Raw genomic sequence first — 21,172 nt, forward strand, 5'->3', positions numbered from 1 at the left:
TTTTTGGTTGAATCTGTTTGCCTACTGCCAGTTCCTCCTTCATGTGTCCTTGGCTTTTCTCCTGGGCTGGAGCCCCTATTCTCTGGATCCTCTGTCTTCCTGTTTTTGGTCCCTCCCTTGTTGGGGGAAGCACATTCTGGAAAACACAGGAGAGGGAAAATTGTTGACACCTTGGATGTGTGGAAATGTCAATCCGTCAACCCACACGTTAGATTCATACCTTGGCTAGTGTGAAATTCTAGTTGAAAATAATCCCCCCCTCCCCCCAGAATTTGGACACCATTGCTGCTTTATCTGCCAGCTTCTAGTGCTGCTGTCAAGTTTCATTGATTTATTTAGAAAATGTATACGGAGGCCTCACTCTTTCCCAGACACAGTTCTAGGTGCTGGGGAAACCGCAGTGAACATAGCAGACAATAAACAAGAGAAATGAATGAAGTCAGGTGATCAGTGCAAAGTAGAAAAAAGAGCAGAGAGTATGTGCCCGAGGTGTGTGTGTGCGCGCGCACGTGCACACATAGGGCTTTTTTTCCTTGTAGTTTGAGATATGGTGGCCAATCTTGTTCTTTTTTTTTTTTTTTATTTTCCCCCCAAAGCCCCAGTAGATAGTTGTATGTCATAGTTGCACATCCTTCTAGTTGCTGTATGTGGGACGCAGCCTCAGCAGGGTCGGAGAAGCGGTACCTCGGTGCGCAGCCGGGATCCGAACCTGGGCCGCCAGCGGTGGAGCGCGCGCACTTAACCACTAAGCCATGGGGCCGGCCCCCAATCTTGTTCTTGATCCTTTGTATTTGACTTTTTTTACTCTCTGTGAAAGTTTTCAGGATTTTTTCTTTGTCCTCCGTGATTGAAATTTTATGATAAAAATCTACATTGTGTGTTGTAGGTCTTTTATTATTATTTATTATTTTTATATTTTTGTTTTGAGATCATTGTAGATTCCCATGCAGCTGTAAGAAATACTACAGAGAGATCCCATATACCTTTCACCCAGCTGCCCCCGTGGTAACGTCTTGCATAACTATAGCACAGTATCACAACCAGGAAATTGGTGTTGATACAATCCACACATCTTATTCAGAGTTCATGAGTTGTACACACTGTGTGTGATGTGTGTGTGTTTAGGTCTATGCAGTTTTGTCACTCTGTAGATTCCTGTGACCCCACCACAGTCAAGACACAGGACACTCTCATGACATCGGATTTCTGGCACTGCCCTTCTATAGCCATCCCACCTCCCTCTCTGCCCCTTCCCGACCCCTGGCAGCCACTCATTTGTCTTCACCTCTATAATCTCGTCCAAGTCTTTTTTCATTCATTCTTCTGGGGTCTCAGCAGGCCTGTTTGGTCTGAAAACTCACATTCTTCAGGTCTTAGAAATTTTCATCCCTCCCTCTCTCCCTCCCTCTTTCCCTCCCTTTGTGGTAACTTCCTCTCCACAGATTGTTTTCTCTTTCAGAAACTCCTCATGGTTTGATATTGAGCTTCCAGGATCAATCTTCTCATTCTTACATCTTTTATAGCCTATTGGCCATCTCTTTAATTTTTATTCTGTTCTAGAGTAGCTTCTTAGGCAATTCTTTGGAATTTTTTATGGCTATATTTTTTATTTCTGTGAGCTACATTTTATACTTTCTTTTTATTGCATACTGTTCTTGTTTCATGAATGCAGTATTTTTTTCTTCTCAAGTCAGCAGCATGCTGATTATTGCTTTAGGAGGCTTATTTCTGCCTTCTGCTCTGTCCTGGTCTCCTCCCACACACTTTCCCCCATTTATTTTGGTCTTTCATATTGAAGGCTTTGTGTAAATGTATTGGTAATCCTTGGCTATCTTAAATGCAAACAGGGATAAAAAGCATAGAAGGAGCATTCTCTTGGCTTATCTTTATCTGCTGGTCTTTTCTCTGATGCTGTTGGTTCTTCCAGAGAAGAATCCTACAAATTCCTATCTTCAGGGATTTCAGAAACCTTCCAGATTTCAGGGAGGTGGTTGAGGTGGGTGGAGTGAGCATCTGGCAGCTGGAATTCTGGGACTGGACTTGGGGGTGGGCTGGTCTCACATGTGCAGTATGCAGTATTCAGCCGTCTTTTTGGCCTCAGCGTCCCTTCTGCCCTCAGCTGAGCCTAGTGTCCCTGAGCTCAGAACTTCACTGGCTTCTATTCTCCAGAGATTAGGTTGGCTTCTCTTATGCAGGTTGTGGGGAGGTCCTGGGTGGCCACATGGAGTGGCAGCTAGGCACTCGTTAAATACAGACTTCCAGCAAATTCCCCTGTGTGCAGCCCCGTCCCTCACTCCACCTCCTGCCATATCTGCCATATCTAGGCTTTCCGAGGTTCTGCAGTACAAATGGCTTATTTCTTATCTGGAGCCCCTCTTTGGCAACTTTGGTTTCTACTTCGTCCATTCTTCTGTCCATGGAGCGATTTGGCACAGGAAACGTCCCTCCAGGGGCGGTGTGGGGGATAGATTGATTGGAAAGGGAAATGGAGCCGAGAGGACGCGAGTGCATTAGAGGGGAGGCAAGAGACCGTGAGTGTGGGAACTTGCTGCGGCAGAGGGGAAGGAGGGAGGAATAGCAGGGCTGGAGGATGGAAAGGACCTGCGAAGGTAAGGAGGGGGAAGAATCAATCCCGGATGCCAGCGCGGTTTCTGACCTAGGCAGTGGGGTGGCTAGTGGCCCCTTCACTGAGACAAGGAGCACAGGAAGAGGAGCAGGCTGGGTGGGGAGGGGTTCAGCTTGAGGAGGTGTGAGGAACCCAAGGGACTTCCGGTGTAACTGTGCAGCGAGCAGATGGAGATAAGGGTGTGAGGCACAGGCCATGCATCTTGCTGCCCATCCTTGTCAAGTATGTGCTCCCTGAAGCCAGTGGCAGGAATGACATCATCCAGGTAGTGGGTGAGGCGGAGGGAAGGGCCGAGAGCTGAGGACAGTGGGCCACGCAGAGATGAAAGGGATAGTCTCTGTCCTCCAGGAATGAGATAAGTAAGGGAGTGGAACCAAGTGAGTACCAGCCCAGCCCTTTCACGCCAGCGGCTTAAAATGGCCATTCAGGCTCTGATGTTAGCCAGCAGCCTCTGAGCCCACGCATTTCCCAAGAGCCATTTATCTAAGCTCTGCAGCCCCCGTCCCTGAGCCCCAGGAGAGGACTGCCCGCTCCCTGCAGCTGTTCAAGGACGGCTGACCGGGATGCCCCGGGGTTTCCTCCTGGGGCACAGGATCAGAGAGGTGATGGTGTGTATTTCCTCTCTGTCTGGAGGTCACCCAGAATCCAGGTCAGGTTCTGGGGTTCCTGCCTCCCTCCCACAGGCACACGCAGCATCCACTCTGAGGTCTGTCTGTGGGACCCCGATCTTAATGTTGTTTTTTGTGAGGAAGATCAGCACTGAGCTAACATCCAATGCCAATCCTCCTCTTTTTTGTTGAGAAAGATTTGCCCTGGGCTAACATCTGTGCCCATCTTCCTCTACTTTATATGAGACACCGCCACAGCATGGCCTGACAAGCGGTGCGTTGGTGCGTGCCTGGGATCCGAACCTGCGAACCTCAGGCTGCCGCAGCAGAGTGCGCTCACTTAACCTCTACGCCACCAGGCCGGTCCCCCGATCTTAATGTTCTTAATGTCAGAATGGGTGGCTGGCCTCAGGTCTGACCCCTAGAAAAGAATTCTCTCTCGGAGTCTTCTGGCTGTATCTACCCTGGTAGCCCTATTTGGATGTAAAAATAAACAGAGTAAGCTTGACCATTTTCTTTTCACTGCATGCACTTCACTAAGCCCTTTATGAGCTTTCTGTCACTGAACCTGCGCTTTATGAGATGGGAATGTACTGTGCCCATTTTACAGATGAGGAAACTGGGGCCCAGAGAGGCTGGGTGACTTTCCTGAAGTGGAGTCTGTGTATGTCTGCGCTGGGCACACTCCCAGGTTAGAACCCTGAATTTACGCTAGCCATTGGCCGTGTCCCTGTCCTACGAGAGCTCACCCCCAAACCAGCCACACTTCAGCTGGTGGTGTGTGCGTGTATGTGTGTGCGCGCGCATGCCACAGATGCCGCTCCCTGCTCCTGAGCTCTCCTAGACTGCCCTCAAGAGACCACAGGAATTCGGATGAATTAATCTCATCACTTTATCGAGGAGGCACTTAAGAAATTACAAGGCCACCAGCCTGGCTTTGCTGGCAGCCAGCCGCTGGGGCCATAAAACAAATTGAAAGGAACAAAAATAAATAAATAAAATTAGAACTCTTGCCCTCTCTCTCTCTCACACACCCACACCCACACCCACACACACACACAGGTCAAGAACATCGCTCGAGTTCTTGTTAACGCTCAGTCCTCTTGTCCTGGGAGAGCACCAGTGCCAAATCAATGGACACTTAGTGACCCCCGGCTGGAGCAACAACCCTGCAGAACCTGGGATCGGTCCTCCTTCAAGGGCTGACAGGCTGGCCGTGCAGCTGACCAGCGAACGTGAAGAGCTAGCAGCGTGCAAGTGGTAACCCGCCCGGCACGAGTTACCCTGCCGGGTGAATGCAGGCCCCCGACGGGCCCTGTGAGCTCTCTGCACAGTGGTTCAGAGCGGAGACTCGAGCTAGGCCGCCTGGGTTCAAGTCCTTGCTCTGCCTCATCCTGGACTCTGCTCACCTTTCTCATCTGTAAGATGGAGAAAAAGATGTTTACCTGCAGGGTTGTTGGGAAAATTAAAGGTTCACTCTGTGAAAAGCAGAACTGCAGCTGCTTCATAATGGGCACTCGTCGGTGTTAGCTCTCGGTGTGGACTGAGCAGCTCGTGTGCCAGGCGCTTGGGCTGCAGAGGAGCTGATCTAGGGGGAGGAGACAGGCAATCACAACACAGGCGATGGGGAGAGAAGGAGTGCCTGCCTGAGTGGGACCTGGAGACGGAGGCAGGCTGGGCAAGGAGGTGGAGGGAACACAGTGGCCTTGTTCTAAGCAGCCGGAGCCAAGGCCTGGAAGCTTAGGAGATCATGGAGTTCTAGGAACTGATAATTATGCAGAGCAACGGGGATGTTGAGGCTGAAGAGAGAGGGGTGGGGGGTTGGGGGGGTCAGATTCGACAGAGCCTTCTAAGCCAGGACAGACTTGGATACATTTGTTTATGTGTGTGTTTTCCTCCTTTCTGTTTATCTTTTTAGTTTTACCATACTTATGTGAATACCGAGAAGCCACACAAGCCAGAGTGACCTGAGAAATGATGAGAGTTGGATAAAGGGCGGGGGGCCGGGGCACAGACTCTTCATCCCTTCCCTTCCTGTCCTCTCCCATCCTCCAGCCCAGAGGATGACCTCCAGCCCCTCTCCCTGCAGGAAATGGGACCGCTGGACATGAGAGAGAGAGAGATCTAAGGTGTCCAGGGGAAATGGACCTCTGAGCCTCAGTTTCCTCACCAGTACAAAATGGGGATAAGAATACTCAGTGCCCTGTTGTGAGTACTCAGTATACTCAGTACTCAGTACAGTTAGGCACGTTGGAATTGGGGCTCAATAATTTTATTACTTCAAAGCACTTTGTCAGTGGTGGAAAGTGGTTCATGCTGGTTCTCAGAAAATCCACTAGTAAATGGTTTCCATATGCCACCCAGGGAGGCTGAGGCACAGGGACACCTGTGGACAGCCCCTCCCCACCTTCCCCCAGACCACCTCAGCTGCTGGGTCAGTAACAGGGGCCTGTCTGATTTCCCCAGGCTGCTTGTTGGGTGCAGGGGGGGCACAGGGCTCTGTGTGGCCCTGGGTAACTCACTTCAGCTCCCTGAGTCTCAGTGTCTTGGTCTGTGAAATGGGGCACCATGAGCCCTCCTCAGAGGGTCGTTGTGAGGACTGAGGGAGCTGATGCAGATTATGCACATGGTAGATACACAGTGAGGGTGGCTGTTATTACTGCTGACGTGAATGAGGTTACGTGTGGAGGACAACCAGGCCTGGAACTGCCCTTTCAAGCCCTGTCCCAGGCTGAGGATGGCCTTTCAGAGGCTGGTCTGTGCCAGGCAGTGTCCTTGCTCAGTGAGGTGGCCCAGCAGCACCCCTGGCTCAGAGAAAGTTCCCTGGGCTCGAGGTGGGGAATCTGGGAGGCCGTGTTCTGGGTATCACTTCTCCCTGCTCCCTCAGGAGGTGGGGTCTAGCAGGAGAGGGGATGGAGGTTTGCACCAGTTCAGGGAGTCTGTTCTCTAAAACCACAGGCTTGGGCAGACCTCACTGACTTTGGGACAGGGGCCAAGGAGAAAAAATAAAAACAAAACAGCGCTGGGGTCTGCTGTCTTGCATTTATACCTTCCAGTTGCCTTTCCGTTCTCATGTGACAGGTGCACAGTGCATATGTGTGAAATAAGTGTAGACAGGTAAGAGTGTGCAGGACGGAGGCGATGTTCCTCTATTAGGAAGGCAGCCACAGCCTCTCCTGACCATACTGTGAGCCCTCCCAGGAAGAGGCACTGAAAAGGGACATTGGCCTCCCCAGGGACATTTGAAGATCAAGTCAATGTAAATAAGACCCATATAGTTCTGTTGCAGAGAACCAGTCTGTAAACCTCAGGTTTCTCACCTGTAAAATGGGGATAGTGTCGGTGTCTCATTCATGGGATCGCCATGAGGATTCAGTAGACTATTCATTTAACGAGTTTTTCCTGCATGCCTTCTGCGGGGCAGGGGCGGATCTCAGTGTGGCTGGAGATTGAATGGTGAACAGGACGCGTTCTTGTCTTCGTGGGACCCACAGCCTACTGGGAGCATGGGATCAGGATCATGGTAGTCATTATTATAACCCATTTAAGGGGTGACATCGAAAATTAATCACAAGTTCCGTCTGCAGCAATGAACTGTGCTTATAAAACCACCCGCTCACGTTGAATAGCGCTTTACAATTTTTAAAGCAATTTTACATACATGATCTTGCTTAATCCTTCACTCAGTAGATATCACACTGTTTTGCAGATGGGGAAACAGACTCAGTGAGAGGAAAGTGATTTCCTCAAGGGCAGCCGAGCTGGGTGGCCTGGGCCTTTGTGGTGGGCTGTGGAATCCAGGCCCTGGTCCCTGTGGGCTCAGAGCTTCCAAGAGGCTTCTCTGATGAGTTGGGGCCCCGGGCTGGAGGGCAGAGGGGCCGTGGTCTGCCCTGATGTTCTGGTCAGCACAGGGGCTGTTCTCTTCCTGGGATAAAATGCCAGCTCAGCGAGATTTGATGTCCCAGCCCGGTGGTGGCTTCAAAACGGTGGGTGACCATTCTTCAAAGCCGTGGCTGCCTGGCCCACCCAGACCTCTGGAACTGGATCTCTGTATTTAAGAGAGTTGCAACACTTTGACAAGTACCCTGGAACATCTACCTTGAGACCCACTGCACTGTGGGAACCTCGGGGTCGGGGGAGCAGTGGGTCTGGCCGGTTAATCGCCATCCAGCCTTTGGCCGGTGGGTGGGGGCCCTGGATGGCACCTGGCAACCCTGTCTGTGTCTGGTTACAGGGAACATCGAGTACAGCTGCCCGGCCACCAACGAGTGTGAGATCACAAAGCGGAGGCGCAAGTCCTGCCAGGCGTGCCGCTTCATGAAGTGCCTCAAAGTGGGGATGCTGAAGGAAGGTAAGAGGCCCGCACGCCCACGCCGAGGCTTAGCCTGGGCCCGGGGTCCTGCGCGAGACCCTTCCTCTCATTAGGGGTCTCAGACCCTTGGGAGAATATCTGTAAGCTGTGGACCTTCTCCTCGGGGCAGCGCATGTGCACACGGTTCCTCGGGGTCTGCAGACCCTAGAAATCCCTCCGTGCATCCCAGGTTAAGACCCTGCCGTACTTCAGCCCTGGAAAGCTGTCTTGGCACTCTGGCGAAGGCCCTCCTTTAGGGCCAAGCCCCTGCTCCACCCTGGGAGGGTAGGCATGAGGCGCTCTATTACCCCTCCACGGTCCATGGAGTGTGGGGTGCCAAGAGCGGAGAGGCTAAGGCCGAGAGTGACACGTAATGTACTGTTCAACTGCGAACCACAGCCTGTGCTTTCGGCAGGTGGACAGGACGTGACCGTCTCCTGGCGGATGTCGCCCCTCCCCTGTTCCCCGCCCCCCATCCTCTCCCTTCCCTTTCCTTTCTCTGCCTTGGCCTCTCTTTCTCCTCCAGAGCTGTGCCGTCCAACACGGCAGCAGGAGGCATGCGTTCTGAGTTAAAATACACGCTGGATGTTGAAGACTTAACTAGGATGATAAAAAGCATAAAATAGTGTAGTAAAAATTTTTGAAAAATAATTGCCTGTTGAGATGATAATATTCTGGATACATTGTGTTAAACAAAACATAATATGCCAGTAATATCACATGCTTCTTTTCACCTTCCTTGTGTGGCTACTAGAACATTTAAAGTGACATGTGGCTCTCATCACTAGGGCAGCGCTGCTCTCAGTCTCCTCTTCATCACCTTCCCTGTTGATCTGCTCAGGTTGATGACCCTCGTTAGGTACCGTTTTGGGGGATGGGTAGTTTGTGTGTGTGTGTGTGTGTTTCTCCAGCTTTCAAGAGGAACCAGTGGTAATTCTTAACAGATCAGCTTTTATGCTTCTGGGCCCTGAGATCCTTCCAGAAGTGGGAGGAGGCAGGAAGAGAGGTGTGTGCTAATGATTGGATCATCTGATGATTGGGAGGGGCTACGAGAGAAAAGGAAGGGGCAGGACTGGAATGCAGTCCCTCACTGGGAGGGGGCTTCTGGAAGCCCAGCCCAGCCTTTAGGAGCCCCAGACCCCCCCACCCCACCCTGGTCTCCATGCACACTCTGGGGAAGAGGGCCCAGATTTAAGATGCTTTGTCAGTAGGATGACGTGGGACTTGGACGTTGTTGTGTTGTGGAGGTCGGAGCCCCCTCCCTCCGTTTTCCATTCCAGGGTCCCCCTCTTCACCTCCCCTCAGTCGGGCATCAGCTCCTGTAAAACAGAGGCTCCTGAAGCGCTTCCTCAGCTACCCCTGTGTCTTCAGAGCACGATGGCCTTTAAACTGCATTTCTCATTAGTCGCTTCATTTAACCCGTTTGAGGTGGGGAAGGCCACTCAGCTCTTAAACACTTGCCAGCTGCTACATTGGGGGATCAACAGAAGAAACAGCCCTGTTTCTAGATTGAAACTGGGCCATACTGGACCTGCTGAAAGACTATGTGTCGGTTCATTTTGATTCTACACTATTTGCTCTATCCCTGTGTAGGGTGTGACCTAAACTGAATCAGGTCCCCTCACTCCTACACCTGGCCGTTTCTGCCCCTCCAGAGCATCCTGGGGTTCACAGATGAGGAAACTGAGGCACGTAAGGCCCTCAGAAGCATGCTTCAGTGCTGGTCTCTTGACTGCCCCTCCGTGTGGGAACCAATCTGAGGGTTTCTAAGTCGTGGAGAGAGTCCTTGCTCTTAAAGGCCGTGAGGACGGGGGCTGCCACCTTGTTCTGGGAAGCTGGGTGTGAGGACACCGGGTCAAACTGGGGATCAGCTGTCCAACAGCCTTTCCTAGTATGGCCTCTGTTTGCTTACTTTGCAGCATCCAATGAACTTAGAGCAGAAGGAGGCTGATTGCTCTCAGTATACTCCTGAACTTTAGGGATGACCAAATTGGGTCCTGCAGGGGTTGGTCGAGATGACTCTCCACTCTCAGTCATGTGCTGGTGTGAGGGGAGCTGGGCCCACAGCCTGGAGCTTCCTCGTGCTCTGTACTGTGTCTGCCCCCCATGGCAAAGGTCAGGGATAGGGGAGGCCACCCACCCCCAGGATTGTGAGCTAGAGCAGGGGAGGGAGAGGGAGAGATGAGGAAAAAGTAGGGACCACCGTTCAAAATCTCTGGACCGTCTTGCAACACTGAAGAGTCTCCTTAGGCACACCCAGTGTTTGGGAGAGAGTGGGGGTACGTTCTAGTATCCCCCTAGAAAGGAGGAATGATGGGGGGGATTCACTAGTGGCAAGGAAGTGAGTGGCCAAGTGCGTAATTGGTGGCAGCAGCTCAGGTCCCAGTCCACCGACCACTTAAGAGAAGTGAGATGGATGCTGTATCCCAGGATGATGGTGGGGGTTGCTGGGGGGACACGGGCCTGAGAGAAACGCTGCCTTGGGTGGGGAGGACGTGCAGGGTGAGCCCCAGCCTTGACCCCTCCCCCTTGTAAATAGCCATGTGGTTGGCCCAGGAGGCAGGATGGGACATAGGATACAGGATGTCCTCTAACCAGGGTGGCAGCCGGGGCATCCGAGGCTGTTGGCAGGAGCCAGGCAGATGTGCTGAGGTGGTGAGCTTTCTGGGGCCCAGCCTGGAGAGACCTTTTCAGGAGCTCTGCCTAGAGGAGGAAGGGCCATCACCAGAATACCTCTCCCCCAGTGCTGGCAGGTCTAAATCCAAAGGGGAAAAAATGACACAAAGGCTCCTGTGTAGACAAAGCCGAGCCTCCATTTGGTTTCCGTCCCCCGCAGTACAGAGCCTTGGCGCGATCCTGGGATCTGAGCTCCACGGGGACTGGCCCCTTAGGAGGAGCGTGCCTCACCAAGGAGCCTGGGTCCCTGCAGGCAGGGCTCTTGGCAGCTGCCCTGGCTTCTGTGGTTTGGGTGTCCCTCCCTCTGTGTGCAGGAGCCCAGGACCCCCAGACCAGCGTGGGCTGTGCCTCCGCCTGTCTTCCCTCTGATTCTCAAAGACAAACTCCAGCCTTCCTCGGGGCCGCTCCCCCTCTTTAAGGTTCCACGCTGGGTGGGCCTCGGGCCTGAGGGAGCTGGGGGCTGGGTCCTGGGTCTTACTGGGGGCAGGGGGCTGGGGCAGGGGAGAATATGAATCCTGGCTGCTCCTTCCTCCCATCTCACCTCCACATCTGAACACGGTTTCCCCTCCTCTCTCCAGCAGCTCTGGATACCCTTACAGTTTTTCCTTTCTTAAGTACAGTACCCTGGGAGACTGCCACATGATTTGGGGGCCCCAGCAGCTGCCGGGGAAAAGGCCAGACGTATGGCCTCCTTTGCCTCAGCCTCTGCCTTGAGGCTGCTGTCAGCTCTGGAATCATCGACTGTGGAATGTAGGTGATGTCCAAGGGTCTGTCTCGCTTGGAGCAAATCCAGTGTATGAAAATCTGCATTTTCAGGGAAAGAAAGTGATTATTCTCTTTATAAAAAATTGAATACAAAATCTGCCCTGGGCTGGGAGTTGGTGCTGTGTCCTCCTCCTGGCTCCGAGGTGTTCTTGCTCTGTGTGTTATTTCTCACTTCTGCTGCTGGGCCTCCACATCTTCACCTGTAGAGAAAGGTCTCTCCAGCAGCAGGTCAAAGTGGGGACCAGATGGGACAACTCCTTGGTGGAATCCACTGTGAGATTGATTTCAGATGTCAGTTTTCTGGGCATGTTAAAGTAGTATTGGATGCAACTTTCAGCAGCCCGCCCATTGTGTTAGGGGAGGCAGACTGGTGTCCGGCGGTCTGATTTTCCTCCTGGACTTGCTGGTGGGAATCTTAGAGGTGGCATCTGTCTTGGGCTGGCCCCCATCTGGGGTCTAAAATCAGGATGAGAGGTTCCCCTGGGAGGACAGTGGGGAAGCTCTCCCCTGATAGGCAGGCTTCGCAGCCTGGCCAGGGTATGGCCTGACAGCCTCTAAGCCAGAAGAACCTGGAAAACCATTTGCTGCATTTCACGGGGGCCCCCAAGTCTTTACTACAGCTCTGGGGTTGCAGCAGCTCCCTGGACAGCTTGTCCCTGCAAACTTCACCTTCTCCTCACCTTATGTCACCTCCCTCAAGCCACCAGCCTCCTGTCCTGCTCCATTTCCTCCTCCCCTCAGCCCCTTGCCAGCCTTTCTTCCCAAGTGTTTTCTAAAAGATATTTGATTTCAGTGAAAGCCAGGCTGACATCCACGCAATATGCTCTCACTCTCTTTGTGCTTGTTGGGAAGGCGGAGGGCTCCTCCGGGGACTCTGGGTAATTGGGTTAGTGGCCAGCTCATGTCAGGAAATTAAAAGGAGGCTCCGATCAGGTTCCTGCTGCCTGGGATTTAATGGCTTTGTATTTATAGAGTATTCTGCCTGTAGCCCATGCCAGAAATACCACTTTTCTGGCCCCGTGAATGAAGAAACAAGATGAGAGATGACTTGCCTTTAAAAATTCTTTTTCTTTCCCAAAATACATTAGTGTTCTGAAATTAACCAGCTCTCCAGCACTTCAGAGAATAGTTTTGAACTAGAGCCCAGGAACTCTGATGTGTGTTTGTATCCCCCCGAACCACTTTCCATCCTATATGTGCACACACGTGCACACATACACACACACACAAGCACATATATGTCTGATGGCTCACAAGATCTTTCCCTGTGGTCTGAAGCATCTAGGCCACTCAGGCGCGATGACCTGGTGACCTCTGGTTGAGGAAGTGTTGATTGAATGAAGTCATAGGAGATGATCTTGTCTGTGCTGAGCCCTTTATTACCGTTCATTTGGGGCTTTTGGTGTGTCAAACATTGGATCACAGGTTCAGTGGTCATACAGAGCCAGCAAAACCCCAGGGTCACCATTTATCAGCTCCTTGGGTAATTTACTTAAACCTTTTTAAACCTCCCTTTCCTCCTCTGTAAAATGGAAGTAATAATAGTGCATTTTCCTCTTGCTTCTGACTCTTCAGGTAAAGCCCCTAGGCTTGTACCACAAAGTAGGATGTTGGTCATTGATTCGAGATAGATACTCATCACGTTATAAAATTGGTTTTCCTCTGTGGTCCAGGAGGCAGTTTTGAACCTCCCATAGCCTCTCTCCCCACTCCTTGGCTGATGACCTTGCTTCACATTTTCTTGGGAAAATAGAAAGTCAAGTGAGGAGTTTCTTACCCACCTGCTATTGAATCCACAAACCTACTTTGCTTGTTTTATGCCTTCACTCCTATTACAGATATTTCTGCTTCTATCAAAAGCCAGTCTCCCCACTTGTGCTCTGAATCTCTCTCCAATTCTTTTTTTTTTTTTTTGAGGAAGATTGGCCCTGAGCTAACATCTGTTGCCAATCTTCCTGTTTTTCTTTTTTCTCCCCAAAGCCCCAGTACATGTCTGTATATCCTAGTTGTGGTTCCTTCTAGTTCCTCTGTGTGGGATGCCGTCTCAGCATGGCTTGGTGAGCGGTGAGTAGGTCCACGGCCAGCATCCGAACTGGCGAACCCCGGGCACTGAAGCGGAACATGCAAACTTAACCGCTACGCCACTGACCCAGCCCCTCTCCAATTTTTTATCAGGGACTTCACTCCTGTAGTATCATCTCTGCTTTCAGCATCATCAAACTCAAATTTCTCACTACTGGATCATTTTCATCAGCACACATACTTTTGTCCTCCCATTATAAAAACAAAATTAAGTTTCAAAAACCCACAACTGTATTTTAATTCTTCACCTCTATCCAGCTACTGCTACTTTACCCAGCTCCCTTTCTCAACAAAACTTCCCCAAAAAGTTGACAGCTCTTGCTATATCCACCTCCACTTTTTAAAAAAACTTCCTTAAAAAGTAAACATTGAGTAGATCCAGAAAAATCTTTATGGTATATTAGTTAGGCTAAGGCTAAGCTTCTATAAAAGACTCCCTTTTCCCTTCTCAAAAACAAAACAAAACAAACAAAAAACCAGAAGCTTAGGCAGGATAGAAGTTGAGTTCTTTCTCATCTTTCATGTAACACTCCAAAGGTCAAAGGTGATGCGAGACTGGTTGCCAGCTTTGCCATCCCTAGCAAATGGCTTCCATTTGTGGACCCAGTCCTCTCCATCTCCCAGACATCCAGAAGGAAGGTCATTTGAAGGGCGGGACCCAGAAGTGGCACATATTCCTTCCATTTACAGCCCATTGGTGGAACCTAGTCACGTGGCCACCCCTCTCTGCAAAGAAGTCAGGGAATTGTAGTCTTTAGGTGGGACACCATGTGTTCAACAGCTAAAACTCTGTTGGTATGGAAGAAGGGAATAATGTATTTTAGAGCTCAAGCATTGTTATTTGCCAAAAATATATGGAAAGTATGAAGAATACTGCTACCTTCCATCCAATGTAAGAAAAAGAAAACTACTCCTACTTTTGAGGTTCCCTCTTTTTTTTTGAGGTTCCCATTTCCATTACCCTGAGAGGTAACCATTATCCTGATTTTTGCATTATTTTTCCCTTGCCTTTCTTTATAGTGTTATGATATATCTGTATCTCTAATGATATAGTGTTTGTTTAGTTTTAAATGAAATTATACTATACATATCCTTCTGCATCTTGATTATTCTAGTCAATATTTCTGAGATGAATGCTTCTTGTTGCATGGTGCTATAATTCATTCATTTTTCCAGATAGTAAATATTTTAGGCTTTGCAAGTAAATATTTTAGGCTTTGCAAGCCATAAGGTCTCTGTTGCAGCTACTTCACTCTGCCATGGTAAAGCGACAGCAGCCACAGACAGTATGTAAATGAAAGAACAGGGCTGTGTTCTGATAAAACAGGCAGAGGGCTGGGTTTGGCCCACAGACCTTAGTTTGCAGACTCCTGCTGTATAGTGTCATTGTATGAGTTTAGTAGAGTTTATTTATCCTTTCTACTACTGATGGACGTTTGGGCTCTGGGTTTTTGCTGTTACAAATAGTCCTGTGCACAGGATTCCGGGTGCACATGTGTAAGGGCTTATGGGCCTCGGAGTAGAAGTACCGGGTATGTGCATCATCAGCTTTATGGGATGAAATGAAACTGTTTTTGGTTTGGATGTACTGATCTATCACTGTGTTCAAATGTTCTGGCTGCTCTATATCCTCACTAAGACTTTTTAATTTTTGCTAGTGTGTGTAAAGTGGTGTCGTATTATTGCTTAATATGTATTTTCTGCACTATGAGATGATTATGTTTATTAGCCTGTTGGGATTCCTTTTCTGTGAGGTGCTTATCCGAGCCTTTCCCCTATTTTTCTACTTTATTTTTCTTATCAATTGGTTGTAGAAATCTTTATATATTCTGGTCATTTTATTAGTCATTTTTCAGTTGTTGGTGTTGTAAAAATCTCCCCATTTGTGGCTTTCTTCTCTTTATGGAATCCTTTGATGATCAGAAGTTAGTAATTTTAATAAATTGAATTTATCGATCTTTGTCTTTATGGTTTGCAGTTTTATGTCATTAAAAAAAGATCTTGGGCCGGCCTGGTGGCGTGGTGGTTAAGTTCGCATGCTCTGCTTCGGTGGCCCAGGGTTTGCAGGTTCAGATTCCGGGTGCGGACGTACACACTGCTCATCAAGCCGTGCTGTGGCAGCGTCCCACATAAAATAGAGGAAGATGGGCACAGATGTTAGGTCAGGGCCAATCTTCCTCAGCAAAAAGAGGAGGATGGGCGATGGATGTTAGCTCAGAGCTGGTCTTCCTCACACACACACACACAAAAATCTTTTCCTAACCTGCTCTTGTAGAGATATTTTCCTAATCTGCCTTACCCAGTAGGTCTTTGATCCTGCCGGAGTTGATTTTTTGTGTGTTTGTGTGTGTGAGGAAGATTGGCCCTGGGCTAACATCTGTGCCCATCTTCCTCCACTTTATATGGGATGCCGCCACAGCATGGCTTGGTAAGCGGTGCGTCTGTGCGTGTCCAGCATCCGAACCTGTGAACCCCGGGCCCCAGAAGCAGAGCGCATGAACTTAACCACTACGCCACCAGCTGGCCCCTGGAGTTGATTTTTGAGTATGATGATCTCATCACCCTCAGTCTGTCCCAGTCTGGCAGGACTCCTGACCACACCCTCTCATGACCACACCCCACTCCAGACCACACCACACCCCTTCTGACCACACTCCTTCTGACCACACCCCACTCCTGACCACACCCTCTCCAGACCACACCCTCTCCAGACCACACCCTCTCCTGACCACACCACACCCCTTTTGACCACACCACTCCTGACCACACCCTCTCCTGACCACACCCCACTCCTGGCCACACCCTCTCCTGACCACACCCACACCTGACTACACCCACTCTGGACCACACCACTCCTGACCACACCTCAGTCCTGACCACTCCCCGACCACACCTTCTCTTGACCACACCCCACTCCTGGCCACACCCTCTCCTGACCACACCCACTCCTGACCACACCCATGAGCCTGCCCTCCACAGCCCCTGAGCTGCCAAACCTGGTACTTCTCTGTCTTCCACTTAGCCCTTTGGCAGTATTCCAGCCAGTTGCCCTGCCCTCCCTTGACGTCTTTTCTCTTGGCTTCTCTGACACCCTGTCTGCCTAGTTTTCTCCTTACCTCTCTGACCATGCTTTTTAGTCTTCTTTGCAAACTCTTCCCCTTCCTGACCTTTACATTTTAGTGTCATTCAGGACTTGGAACAGGGCCCTCTTCTTCAGCTACACCCTGCAGGTGACCTCTTCTAGATCCAAGACTAGATCCAGGTGACTCTCTATCTCAGACCTCCAGTTCCAGCTCCTTCCCTGCATTCTAGACACCAGTATCTAACTCGCCTCCTGGCGTCTCCCCTTGGGTCCCTTATGAGGCATCACAGATTCAACAGGTCTAGAAAGGAACTCTGGGTTTGTCCCACTCCTCCCTCCACCATGCCCAGTCTTCCCACCACAGGAATGGCACCCCCATTTACCTGGTGCTCAAGCAAAACCTAGAACTCATCCCGGACTCTTGCTGAGTCAATGTCCACAATGTATTTCAGATCCTCCTGCTTGTCTTCATCTCCATGGCCATGACCCTCGTCCAGGGAAGCACCATCTTTTCCTGGACCATCTCAACACTTTCCTAACTGGACTTGTGATTCCACTCTTGGTCCTGTTTAATCCAATTCCCATAGCAGCCGGAATGATCTTTTTAAAACACTAATATGATTCTGTGGTTTTGCTTCACGTCATTCAGTGGCTTTCCATTGCACTTAGAATAAAAGCTAAACACTTCACTCTGGTCTTCAGCACCCTGCGTGATCTAGCCCCTCCCTCTCTCTTCAGGGCCATCTCTACCATTTCTCCCCTGCCCTGTCGCTCATACGCACTCTGCTCCAGCCTCACTGGCTTACTTTTGATCCTCAAGCATGACCTTAGGATCTTTCCCACCTTAGGATCTGCAGGCTGCTCCCTCTGCCTGAACGCTGTCCCCATGGGGGGGCTCCTCATCCTTCCGGTCTCAACTTACATGTCATCTCAGAAAGGCCTCTCTTCCTACTTCATTACTTTCTGTTGTATCCTCTTGTTTACTTTCTCATTGGACTTCTCCCAGTCTGAAACGATCTTATTTATTCATTTGTTTGTTTGCGTACTTGCTCACTCTGACAGCCTCTAACACAGTTGCTCTTGCTTTAGGGACTCACAAGTTCTTTTGAAAATCCAGTGAAACTTGACCATAAAACATACACAAATACCTACGCAGACAATTGTAGGAGCTTCACAGCACCCCTGAAGCCCACCTAAGAAGTTCCTGAAACCAAATTAAGACCTATCATTGCAGAATCAGACTTTTAGAGGTAGAAAGGACCTTGGGAACCATCCAGGCTCCAGGATGGCCAGTTGCTTTTAGTTGGACTGTCAGCTCTAGGGTGGGAAGTGGCTACCTACAGTGCATGATTGAAAGGCTTCTTACGCAGTGCCTGGGACCAGTAGGCAAGCGTGATGTGATTGATTAGCAATGTCTGCCACAGTCTAGGAAATGGAGGGCAGTGGTATAGCTGACAGCTGTTTGCCATGCCCGATCTGGTGCAGCTGAGTTTAAGTGATTTGCCCAAGGCCACACGGCTAGTAAATAACAGAGCTAGGTGGAATCAAGCCTCCTTGGTTGTGTGAGAATTCCTTCTAAGCAGCCCATTCCAACTCAATGAAGATGGCTTGGCCAGTAGCAAACCCTTAGTCCTTCCTCAAAGGGGAAAAAAGAGGAAGGGAATGGACGGGGAGGCTGGGCTGAGATAACTTTTCCCTGTCAGTTGTTCAGTTTTAGAGACTTCTTGGCAGCTGGGAGTCCATGGATGGTTCCAGCTTCCTGAAATGTCCTTGGGACATGGTGCCCTGGGAGAGAAGGTCCAGAGGAGAGAGCAGCACGAGATGGACACTTCTTTAATAGACAGAGGCCAGGAGCTCATCACTCTGTACTATTTGACCCATCCTGGAGCAGTTGGTGCAAACCCAGGAATATTAGGTGGCAGGTATGCTTATCCACCCACAAGGCTCTCTCTTGGCTTTTAGTGAGTCAGGCATGACCCTTCACCATTATGACATGGCACCTGGGTCAGAGGCAGCCCTAAATAGCCATCTGGTCCGAGGCAGCAAGGCAAGCTCACCTGTCACCCAGAAACCCCCTCAGGACAGGTGGCTGAAGGAAGCCCCACATGTGCAGGAGATGTGGACGATGCTTAGGGCATCCTGCTGGGCTGGGTACCCATCAGCATGCCCCCACGATCCACAGCCTCTGGGCCCTCAGGAGCTCAGGGTACCCGCATCATCTTTTGGGTGGTTTTCTCCCCTCATCATCTTTTGGGTGGTTTTCTCCCCTTTCTGGAGATGAGTCAGCTATAGTTTGGTAAAACTTACAGGCAGAGAATCAACCCCCAAGTACCCCAGGAAGAACGCTAGTTAGATCAAAGTGTTGAATACAATAGGTTTAGTGCAGCCCTCCCCAGACCTGGCAGGTAATCAGAATCACTAGAGGAGCTTTGAAAAATTATCTATTCCTGGACGTCACCCTGGACCTACTGACTCAGAACCTCTAAGGGAGAAGTCCTCAAGGTCTGTGCAGTTCAGAGGCTTTCCAGGGCATTCTGGTGATCATACAGGACTGGTGCTTTCAAGTTCAGGGCAAAGGAGATAGGACTTGGAGATCAAGGTTCAGATCTTCCCTCCAGCATGTCCTGGCTGTGTGATCCCGAGCAAGTCACTTGACCATTCTGAGCCTCAGTTTTCACGTGGGAAAATAACAATCATGTATTCTTCCTCCCTCAACATTGCTATGCAGACCAAATGAGATACAGAAATAGCTTTGTAAGCGGTGAAGCATTGCACATGTGAACCTGCTTACATCATCAGTAAACCAGGGACGGTGAATTTGGGGGAGGGGAGTGGGATTTCTGGGTAAGGGGAAGAGAAGGGTCTTGACCGTGAAAACTTTGCAGTGTGGGGAGAGATCTTACCCTTAGAGGTGGACAGCTGCTCTGCAGAGGAGGCAGGAGAAGGACGCCGGCTCAGAGGCCGTTCCCACTCTGGCCTTGTCTGAGCCCTTCCTCTGGGAAGAGAAATGTGACAGGGGCAGCGCCCACGCCAGGCTCTGGGCCAGGTACAAGGATCGGCTTTTCAGAGCTTTAGCTGGTTATTTTTAGTGCCTGGGTATAAAAGAAAAAAACTTAAACTGCCCCCCGCTGCTGGACCCCCTGCATCCCGGGCTATTTTTACTTCCAAAGACTGGGATCTCATCCAGCTTAGGGAGGGAAAACGAGAAGAAAGGAGGGAGGCGGAGGGGAGCAGAAATTGTTTTACTTCCATTAAGAAAAAAGTCAGAAGCCTGATCTTATCAAGTCAGCAAGAGGACATCTGATCCAGGACGTGGCTGCCGCCGGCTCTGGATGCTCCATGGTGCCTGTGGTGGCTTGGAGAGGTCAGCAGATGGGGCACGGGCTCTAGAGGTTTGGGGAGCCCCACTCCCCTCCTCCCAAGGAGTCTCTGCCCCGGCGTGGCCCTCCAGCTTCTTTGCTGTCTCCTGTCCCCTGAGCTGGGAAGTGAGATTGGACACTGTCGATACCGGGACAGCAGCCCAGTGAGGATCGGGGTGGGGTGGGGGCGGTACAGCTGCAGCCCAGGGCAGCACCTGTGTGCCCGGGTCAGACAGGGGCAGTGCTCCGCCCTGTGGGCAGAGTCAAGAGAGTGCCTGTGTTGGAGCTGCGCGCCCCCAGGCACAATATTTAACCTCTCTGAACCATAGTTTCTTGAGAGTTTTTGTTTAACGCATCTGACCCATGGTAGTTATAGCTAAAGGGGCGTGTTTCTCTCTCTCCCCGTGAAGAAAGCTGGCAGTTCAAGGCAGACCCTACCACCTTCGGTAGGCAGATAAAAGGGAAGAAATGACTGTTGAGTGCCTACCACGTACTAAGCACTTTGCTATGTTTTACACGTTTTATATTATTTAATTCCACTAACCTGAGAAAGGTGAAGTATTTTTTAAAAAAAATCTTTGACGGCTTTATTGAGATAAAATTTGCCCATTTAAAATGTACAATTCAATCATTTTAGGTATATTACATTATTAATTTTTTTAATTGTGGCAAAAATATATATAACAAAATTTGCCATTTTAAAACCATTTTTAAGTGTGCAATTAGGTAGCATTAAGCACACTACAGTGTTTTGCAATTATCACCACTATCTATTTCCAAAACTTTTTCATCATCCCGATTCGAATCTCTGTACTCATTAAACAATAACTCCCTATTCTCTCCTCCCCTCAGCCCCTGGTAACCTCCAGTCTACTTTCTGTCTATTCTAGGTATTTCTTGTAGGTGAAATCATACAACATCTCTCCTTTTGTGTCTGGCTTATTTCACTTAGCATAATGTGTTCAAGGTTCATCCATGTCATAGCATCAGAACTTCATTCTTTTTTGTGACTGAATAATATTCCATTGTGTGTGTATACCAGATTTTGTTTATCCATTCATCTGTCAGTGGACACTTGGGTTGCTTCCACCTTTTAGCTATTGTGAAGAGTGTGCTGCCATGAATATTGGCAAACAAGTATCTGTTTGAGTTCTTGATTTCATTTACCTAGGGGTGGAATTGCTGGGTCATGTGATAATCAGGTATAGCTTTTTGAGGAACCACCAAGCTGTTTCCCACAATGGCTGCACCATTTTACATTTCCACAAGTAGTTAAAATTTTTTTAAATTAACCTTTTTATTTTGAGATCATTGTAGATTGACGTGCAGTTGTAAGAAATAATACAGAGTGATCTCACGTGCCCTTTACCTAGTTTCTCCCAATGGTAATGTCTTGCAAAACTATGGTACAATATCGCAGCCAGAATATTTACTTCGATACAGTCAAGAGACAGAAGGGTTTCCGAGGTGAAGTATCTTTAATAATAGTAACAGTAGCTAACATTTATTGAGCACTTACTGTGTGCCATCTATGATATTTTAAGTGCTTTTCATGTATTAACTTGTTTAATCCTCACCACAATCCTACAAGGTCAGTACTATTATTATCTGTCAAATGGGCTA

At 49.7% G+C, this 21,172-nt stretch overlaps 1 protein-coding gene across 1 annotated transcript in view; it reads left to right on the plus strand.

Annotated features, from left to right (window-relative positions):
• Nucleotides 1-21,172, plus strand: part of ESRRB (estrogen related receptor beta) — a 57,298-nt gene that overhangs the window by 11,671 nt on the left and 24,455 nt on the right. The window contains exon 2 of the mRNA XM_058567421.1: nt 7,469-7,585. Within this exon, the coding sequence (XP_058423404.1) occupies nt 7,469-7,585 (117 nt within the window). The remainder of the gene's footprint in view (nt 1-7,468; nt 7,586-21,172) is intronic.

This window comes from Diceros bicornis, chromosome 24, assembly GCF_020826845.1.
Source record: "Diceros bicornis minor isolate mBicDic1 chromosome 24, mDicBic1.mat.cur, whole genome shotgun sequence".
Classification (NCBI taxonomy): Eukaryota; Metazoa; Chordata; class Mammalia; order Perissodactyla; family Rhinocerotidae; genus Diceros; species Diceros bicornis.